Source organism: Lampris incognitus, chromosome 2 (genome assembly GCF_029633865.1).
Source record: "Lampris incognitus isolate fLamInc1 chromosome 2, fLamInc1.hap2, whole genome shotgun sequence".
In the NCBI taxonomy this organism is placed as follows: domain Eukaryota; kingdom Metazoa; phylum Chordata; class Actinopteri; order Lampriformes; family Lampridae; genus Lampris; species Lampris incognitus.
In genome coordinates this window covers 105,165,020-105,174,579 of record NC_079212.1, presented here as the reverse complement: position 1 = coordinate 105,174,579, position 9,560 = coordinate 105,165,020, and the positions used below count along the sequence as shown (strand labels likewise).

Sequence of the window (9,560 nt, the reverse complement as noted above, 5' to 3'; positions counted from 1 at the left end):
GCTCCAGCATCCCCACGACCCTGAGAGCAGGATAAGCATTTTGGATAATGGATGGATGGGTAAATGATGTGAGAGGGGGCTGATCATAGCAGGCCTCTCAGTTGGTCCTCTGGTGGGAATCACAGAAAGTTGAATCAGTTCATCTGGACACAATGTTTATTGACAGAGAAGCATTTCATCACTCATCAAAGCAGTGTTGTAGTCGAGTCACTAAACATCGAGTCTGAGTCGAGTCCGAGTCCCCAAAGAAGAGTCCGAGTCGAATCCGAGTCAAGTCCCTATTACCTGAGTCCGAGTCCTCAAGGTTGAAGAAGATGGGCTCATGACCTCCAACATGAGGGTAGGCATGTGAATCCACATGTAGGTGGAACACACATGGCTGCCATTGCACAAAATTTAATAATGTTACGGTATTAATATAGCTATCAATATCTTATGCCAAATTATTAGGGCCTATTACAAAAAAACTAACAAAAACAGTCTTTATCAATTAACAAGTTCGATTCCTCATCTCCAGAGTCCAAATGCAATCAATGCTCGAGTCCAAGTCCAAGTGCGAGTCATCAGTGCTCAAGTCCAAGTCGAGTCACGAGTCTTGAAAATCAGGACTCGAGTCGGACTTGAGTCTGAGTCCTGGACTCGAGTACTACAACACTGCATCTAAGTGACCTCTTCAGTCTCAGCTGACTGCAGGTATTCCCACTCTATTTATAAACAATACAGTGGCATAATGACCAAAAACAGCGATCAGTTTCATATGCAAATCGCCGTGACCATTAACTAGTTTCAATGGCCATGTGAACATACCTGGGTTTTACAGAAATAGGTTTATTCCCCACTATGTCAACCTGCAAATCAAAATATTGCCTTTAACCAATTTCTCTGTGTTACTGGTTTCCCATTTGAACATGATTTCCATGGCGGCTTTTGTTTCTACCGCTGGCCAGTTTTAAAAACACCTCATCTTTGGATGCCTATGCCAAACCAACAGTGAGTGTAACGGATGAGGATTATAAAATCAAGCCTAAAGAGCAGGAATAAAAGTTATGAATGGCAGATAATATTCCTTTAGTTCAATCAGTCCGTTAACTTATGCTTCAGCGGAGGGCAACAATGTGGACTGCTTGTCATGCGGGCTCCGATTTTCTACACATTTAAGAAAAGGCATCCCAGCAAAGGCACTGTTTGCGAAACAAATCAAACAAATATTAGATTAACCTTTATTCGTGGAGAAATTTCAAAACCCCACAGTAAATCACAAGTAATTAAAACCTGAATAAAATTGGAATAAGATGCAAAAAGACAAATCCATGGCTTTTCTGCAAGGGTTTTGTTTCGCCACTGTTTTGTCCCAGTAGGAACTAAATCATTGCTGCAGGCTTTCAGGCCCTTTCCTCCAGATCCCTCTCTGAGTAATGGAAACATGGGGTTTGGTAACAGCAGTGAACTACTCAGTGGCTCTGAGTCACCACTGTTTCCATTCCCTTGCTTATTCTGACCCCTGTTGGTGAGAAACATCTGTGGCATTCCCTCACTCTCCAAGAGCAATGGCGGATGTGGGAGGTGACATTTCCTTTAAAAAGACCAAGCATTTCCTGTTATTTTTAGCAATGTATAGATGGTGCATGTACAGATCCCATGAAGGCGAGTGGCACGTCGACAATGCTGAATGTTTACATTTCACCTGAGGAAAGACAGTTGTCATTGACCACCTAATTTCCAAATGTTTGAAGGGTTTACCCAGAAACAGTGCAGCCTACATGCTGTTCAGATGGAGACTTGGCTCCATAGAGAGAACAGACAGGGGTCAGCTGAGGTTCAGCATGGACTCAGATGGCTAATTCGTATAAAGTGTACATCATAATACTATTTGTGGTAATGGTTAACTTCTAAAAATGGCAAAATTATGAAAATGACAGTGAGATATGGAATATTTTAGAGATGTAGAAAATGTAAAAAGAGGTAGACCCCTTCATCAAAGGTTGAATCAGTTCATCTGGATACGTTTGAGATGCGTTTCATCCCTCATCTAAGTGACCTCTTCAGTCAGGTTGAAGATGTCACTTAAGATGAGTGATGAAAAGTATCTGTCAATAAACGTTGTATCCTGATGAACTGATTCAACCTTCTTTTATTTTCTTACCTGGATAATTAAGCATGCATCGACAGGTAGACCCCTTATTTGCTAGGATTTTTTTTTAATTTAAAACATTGTCTGCTTATACCTTTATATTAAATACTGCTTTAAATTATTTTACTTTTCTGTTGTGTTATACTTAGTGTAACCTACACAAACAGCTCATTATGTCGAAAGGCATGTCAAATAAATAACCTGCAAATTTACTTGGATAATAAATTGGTGATTGCAAAATGAAATCACGTGCCCGAGAAAGCCACTATTTAAGCCCAAAAAGAGTATAACATGTTTAAAAAAATAAAACAAAAAAACACTTTGAATGCTAAACACATCATAGGTTAAAAATTACTGCAACTTTTAGCGAAAAGGAAAGGAGTGCATGGAGCTCATTGAAAATGAAAATATTCCCATTCAGTCATAGAAACAATAACAGGAAATGTTTTATTACATTTTTCCCCAATACAGAATACAGGTGCTAATGTAGACATAAAACAAAACAAGAGGTGTGTGTGTGTGGGGGGGTGTCTGTGTACAAAACCGATTGTCATGGAGTAGTTCACTTCCTGTACTTTAACATACATGATCGGCCCCAACACAGCACAATGAGAACTTATTTCAGATAAGAAAAACAATTTGCATGTGCATCTTGTCGTTATTCAAAGAAGTTTGCTTAGACAAAGTAGTGTTTTACAGAGGAGACTGGTATATATTAGTACTTCGCTGACATGACTTGTTATGAGACACACAACCTCTATGTACTAGCGTTTCCCCTGCTTCAGTATAAGCCAGAAAAGACAACCTGTACCTGCAGCACATTCACATACAACCTGTTTCAGGGGAAACTAAGTGTGAGAATTTACTTCCATCCAAACTGAAATATCAATTTGAAAAAAATAAGTTTTAGCAGACTTTTTTCTTACTAAAAGGACAGCACGGTAGTTTAAGGAGTGTTACATGAGTTCTTGGTTGACAAAATGGTGACATTTTACACACTCTCCATTATGGGCATGTTTAAGATGATAAAAATGATAAAGCTGAATTTTTCTTTCCCTTATCTTCATTAGTACTCATGAACTATTACAGGATTCATTTGCCACATAATCTGAAGGAGTGTGTGTCTCTGATAATTCAGACTGACCGCTAAGTCACTATTTTAGCATTTCTGAATCCATAATGGATCTTCATCAAATCTATTTGGATCACAATGAAGCTTTTTTTGGTCACTGCCAGTGCTATAAAGGCAACTAACAACATGCTATTTCAAGAAGTATTTTATTCACAGTTGACCCACAGCTAAAATTTGTGTGAGGTGGTAGTGGATCCCAGTGAATTTTTTGTTAAGAGTCCAGATGATTGTATATAAAGAAGTAATGGCCTTTGCCGTCAACTCTCAAGGAACAAAAGGTTGTATAGTCACTTTGTGACAAGGCAGATCATTCATTACCTGCATCGAGTTAAAATCTTTTTCTGTGACAAGATTTTCTTCTTGGATTTTATGCTCTATTTAATAAATTGCATTATCATTCCAATCAATTGTCCTTCTATGCTTAAATGGCTGGTGTAGGTAAGATAAGATGTGTGACAGCAAATGTTTGATTATGTCAGGGACATTAAGTACTAGTACACTGGATGTGACAAAGTGCAAAACTCATTATGGCAGAGACAATACTTCACAAAGCCATCCAACTTTCATGCACACATGAAACAATGCTCACTTCAGAGACAATAGCAAAAATATATGGCACTCACCACCATTAGTGTTTCCTTATGTTTCCGAATGTCATGACCAGGACCACATCATGTACGATAATCAGTAGTTTTAGGATCGTTTCCAAAAATGTCAACACTGTGACATGCTTTACCCAGCATTTCCATCCTTTATAATTTCACAGTAAACTGCCATGAATCTTTGATATTAAAGCCATTAAGAATTTGGGTACCTGGCAGTCCAAAATGTACAGGGGTGTCATTTCTCAACTGGTGTTATCTGAGAAATTGATTGAGGTGCATTTTATGTTAAATTTATTTTTTTCCCCTCTCTTTTGAGTCAATTCAAAAGCCTTGAATATAATTCAAGCATACCTCAAACTTGATGTGAGACCAACATTCAGGCTAAATTTCAGCAAAAAAAAAAAAAGAATTGCATTAATCATTGTATTAATTTACAACTGGACAGGACTATCAGTAATGTCAGTACTGAGACACTTGGGGGAGGGGTGCAGGATGCAAATTACTTGGGGAAAATCTTACGCTTAGCCACCAACTTAATCATTGACAGACAGAATGGGGGATGAATGGAGGGACTGATATAGGTATACATTCTAAAAAAGTTAAAATAGTTTAAAATAGTGACAGCAATAACATTTTAACAAGTAATGTGACCAGATCCCAATCTGACATGAGAAGTGTTGAAATTTAGCCTTGGCAAATTACAAACATCTTTGTTAAAAACTGCCTCAGTTTAGTCACACAAACATCTGTGGTTAAAAAGCTAAACCAAAGGCAAGGGTATTTAGAGACCAAAAAAAAAAAAAAACCTTTCATTTTCCTGCATGCAAAAACAGATTGTAAAAATACACACCTCTCAAACTGAAAGAGAAAATGGAATGGTTTGCTTTAAAAAAAAAACACTATTTGAAATATACAATCACATGGGGGTAGTATATCCTGTCCCAACAAGCTATAGTAGGCAATGCATTCAAAAACACAGGATTAAATGTTAAACCTGCAAAAGCAGCCGCACCAAACTTCCCCATCTCATATACAGTACAATCGCGATGAATGTATCTCCTGTTCCCACTAGTGTTAAATATAGCCTGAAGACTTGGTCAGTATCATACAACACCAGACACATAAAGCTAGGAATGGGTATCGCTATAATGGTACTACAACTCTTACCGATACTGCTTATCGATCCGGTAAGGTACTCTTTATCAGTTCTTTGTTATTTTTTAGGAGAAAAAACCCCAAAACAAAACAAATTAAGAACAGAATTAACATTGACATATTTTCTCATGTCTGGAAAGAGTGTTACTTTTAATCATCAACCTGTTTGTATAATGTAGTTAATTCCATGTGGGCTCTAGGCTGCTAGCACACATAACACACCTGAGGTGGAAGGGCAACGAGAGATGAACTACGAGCCAGGCAGTCGAAACCTGTGCATTTTCACGCCTGTATTCGATGCACTTTCGCTAGATGTCTCCAAAGATTGCTTTTGTTTCCGCCCTTACATGCAAAAGACTTGTACTTGTGGCAACGAGCATTGTCAGCATCGACTCCAGTGAAGTATAACCAGACTTTTGACCTTTAGTTCTCTCTCCGCCACTGTCACTAAGAGCAGGCTGTGTGTGTGTGCACGCATCAGAAAGACAGGCAGAGAGCTAGACCTGCCCTTTGGCTCGCACATACGACAGGCTCTGAGAAAGAGATTGGGAATAGTGAAAATGCAACATGGACAAATGTCTTAATCTTACTGCAAATTAGAAACAGAGTTGGTGAGCTAAAAGGTGCAAGATAATTTTTATGTAGCCTAAATAAACAGGAAATTTATTTTCTCAATTTCTACAATACAGATATCAGAACCATTAACATCAGAGCTTATCAATACTACCGTCTTAATAATTTAGCACCAGTGTCTGTTTAATACCGGGTTTCGGTACCCATCCCTAGATAAAGCACACTGTGTATAAACAACCCCTTAAAATTTAGTGTTATGTTACAGCTTTAGGATATAAAAGAAACAGAGGTGCCTGTAGATACAGCAGGCCTTTTCATCTATATCCTCACTCCTTAGTGTTCACAACAATCCCTTAAAACTGCATTTACCATCATTCCAAGGAGTGCTAAACTCTTCTTTATCTTGCAAACCAGAGTAGACATAGAGAGTAAGATGTAGTGTTATTGGTTGTGTTTTGTTTTTAAGATACTGATTCACTAAAACATTACAAGTCCTTGCTTTAATCTAAAAACAAAATGTCCGTGTCATTATGGAAGTTAGCAAACGTCATTTTCCTGTGCCCTTGGGTGTGTGGTGCGTGTGTGTGTGCTCAATTGTTCGTAAATGTATGCACATGTATTGTTTATCAGTGTATGCCAGTGCACTTTAAAAATCAGTTAGTGTCACTGACAATCACAATAACCATATGCTCCTCGTCCAGATTTCCCACAGTCCTTTTGGCTGTCTGGAGGTATTGCTGTGAAAACTCCCCAGGGGGAAAGGCATACAGCATTGCCCCGGTTCCCCCCTCTCTGGTGGCATGGAGACTTATTACCCCAGCTGCTTCTTTGTTCCGCAGGTAAGTCACAAGGTGACGAAGCAAGCGTACCTGAAGCCCAGGCTCAGGTGGAGGGGCATGACGATCTATTGGGCCTTGGAGTGCCAGCAGGATTGCAAAGCCATCCGGTCGTCCCTGCTTGATGCGCCGCGTCACCTCATCAAGTCTGGTTTGGTCCATGCGGAGCCTCTGAGCAATCTTCAACTGACTGGGCTGGTTTTGGCTCAGCAGCTTCAGGCTGTCCTTCATCACAGCATTAAAGAAGGAGGAGCCCCCTTCCAGCAAGTACAGGTCTGTGGGGAAGCTGCTATTTTTCAGCGCAAAGAAACCGTGCCAAGACTTGGGAAGGCTGGCCTGGGCGTATTCAGATAGCGTACTGGGAGGGGAGTCCTGTGCATTCGTGAGCACTGGAGAAGAGCTGGCATTCACAGTGCTATCACTGTTTCTTTGGTGATGGTTGTTAAGATGCTCCATGGAAGATCTCTTGACGTGGTGGCGGCTATGGGGTGGAGCTGGGTCTTCTTCACTGATGGCAGAAGGTGCTGCCCCAACGCCATTGTCCGGAGAGTGGTCTCTGGGCTCTGTGGTAGAGTCTGGTGCGCGAACCCGTGCCCGGTCTGGGCTGGCCTCAGGAGACACGGGCCCTACCTGGCCTCTAATCTTGGACCGCCCCCTTTCCTTTTCCCTCTCTCTTTCCCTCTCCTCTGTCAGTCTGTCATTGGAAAGACTCCTACTCCTGCTCCTCCTCCTGGTCCGTCTCTCCTCCCTCTCCTTCAGCCAGCGCTCCCTGCTCCTGCTGCGGCTCCTCGCACTTCTCCCTCCTCTCCCAAAGGCCTCCACTCCCCCTGCTCTCCTTTCCAAACTGCGTGTGGGACTGCTGGGATAGTCTCTCTCCAGCAGGGCCCTCTCTCTTTCTCTCGGGGAGAGGAGGCTGTGGGGGGAAGGTGAGGAGCGATCTCGAGCTCCTCGTAGTTCCCGCTCAAGGCTCCAGTGGCGTCCATACCCCTCACCAAGAAGTTCATAGTGGGCGGGGAGCGGCACCGGGGGTTGATAACCTGGGGGAAATGGACGGGAGGGACTTTCCTCCACTTTGGCAAAGTCCACCCTCAGACGGCGCTCAGGGCCTCCTAAAGGGAAACCCCTCATCTGTGTGCAGGCAGCCTGGGCTGCATCCAAACTTTCATACTGAATGTAAGCAAAACTGTCCCCTTTAACATAGTCAATATTTCGTATACTACCGAAGCGGTCAAATTCACGTGCAAGGGCAGCAAGGGAATTCCCAGGCCCAAGACCACCGACCCAGAGACGCGTGGTGGGATTAGCTTTACCATATCCAATCTTCACCGGGTTGCCACCGATCATTCGCCCCTGCATGGCCACTTTGGCTCTGTGCGCCATGTCCAAATTCTGGAATTTCACAAAAGCATAAGCTCCACCTTGGCCTCTTGCAGGACGCTTAATCACGACATCCTCAATAATCCCATACTTATCAAAACCCCTTCTGAGCTCCCCCTCTGTAACGTTATGATCCAAATTTCCAATAAAAAGGTTGCTCGTTGCTCTCTGATCATCTTCAGGTTTTAAATCCTCCACCACCGGCATGGGGGGGAGGCCATAGGGCCGGCCCCTCTCATCCAGCATACCATAGTAATCCAAGATCCTCTCCCTCTCTCTGCTCAGACCCAGACTCTCCAAGGCATACTGTCTGGCTCTAAGCTCTCTGAGGTTACTTACCCCCGGCCCCGGGGGTGAGAGGGAGCGCTGCCGGTAAGGGTACGGGACGTGCAGAGGTAAAAAACCAACATCCGGCGGCGTGACGCTCCTCCGTCTAACATACATAGGCTCTACTTTGAGTTGACGATCGCCCAACACTAACCTGCTGGATTTAGCATGCTTCGCCTCCTTGGCGTCCTCTGGATGCCGAAAATTCACGTATGCCACCCGACCCAGCTCTGGTGTATGCGAGAGTTTCACACTAACGTCACCGAACTTTTTAAACTCGTGAAACAGCGAGTCCTCGACGTCTTCGTCGGGAACCTGCGAGCCGAGGTTACTAATAAGAAGTGTTTTATATTCCAAAGTGCCCGGCCTCGAACCGGCGATGTCCGCCGCGGTAGTCCGTAGCGGAGGACGGCCGAGGAGCCCGAGTTCATGCCGGTGGTGGAGCTCCAAGGCGGCCGCAGTACGGTCCTCTCTCAGCCGGGGCTTCTCCCGCTCCCTGCTGCGGCTCCGCTTGTGGTATGCCCGGCTATCCGCCAGCAGCAAAGCCAACGGCGGCGGAGGCAACTCCTCTCTCCGCGCACTCTCTCGGTCCCTTTCCCGTATTCGTTTAGCCAAAGCCCTGGACGGACTAGTCTCTCTCCCGGCCTGTCTTTTCATTTTCAAATGGTGATGGAGACCAAACTTTTCGGCGTCTGCAAAGGGGAAACCTACCCTGTTTGGCGATTCCGGGGATGTTAGCAAAACTGAGACGGCAAACGAGGGTTTCGGTGAATGATGGATGAAAGTTTAAATGGTAGACAGCTGCATATATTCAGAAATAAAACGACAAAGTCGTTTAAAATCATGTCAGCATCAAAAAATCTGCACCAACGCCGCCATCTTGGACAATAGGAATGTGCGCGCCCCCCCATGGGCGGGGTTTGGCAGTACGTGTTTGGAGCTTGCGTCATGATGTCTTACGCATCCCACATTTCCCAGACTTGCACCCTTGTATTTTGAGACATGTAATAAAAACGGATGTTTTTTATATAGTAGGCTAAATGCCTTCTATAGGGATACGATGTTAAGTATTATGTACGATAGCTAAAAAAGGAAGCATCAGACACGACGCTGTCAACGAAATAATGGAATCCTTAGAGAAAGCGTATGATCAATTTAATGAATGGAAAAACTCATTGTTAAAATTAATTTGTCCACGTGAGTATTCAATGTAATGATTCATTTGTAATTATCCGCATATGAACATTAATTTGATGAAAGACCACCATTTTTAGTTTAATTACTCATGTGAAGCAAAAGCTTTTTTTAACATTTACTCATCCAGGGATGAATGGACTGAGCATGCATGTTCTTCCATAGTGAAGCCTTCACATTTAGAACCTACACACCACTTAGCCTACATAAATTCACACCTGTCAGTTACA

The 9,560-nt window shown here is 43.1% G+C and overlaps 1 protein-coding gene across 1 annotated transcript; it reads right to left on the bottom strand.

Moving 5' to 3' along the window:
• Nucleotides 1-5,223: 5,223 nt before the first annotated feature.
• On the bottom strand, nt 5,224-9,002 carry rbm15b (RNA binding motif protein 15B). The gene has a single exon (XM_056274797.1). The coding sequence runs from the start codon at nt 8,791-8,793 to the stop codon at nt 6,250-6,252; it is 2,544 nt and encodes an 847-aa protein (XP_056130772.1). The 5' UTR covers nt 8,794-9,002; the 3' UTR covers nt 5,224-6,249.
• Between the last annotated feature and the right edge of the window lie 558 nt (nt 9,003-9,560).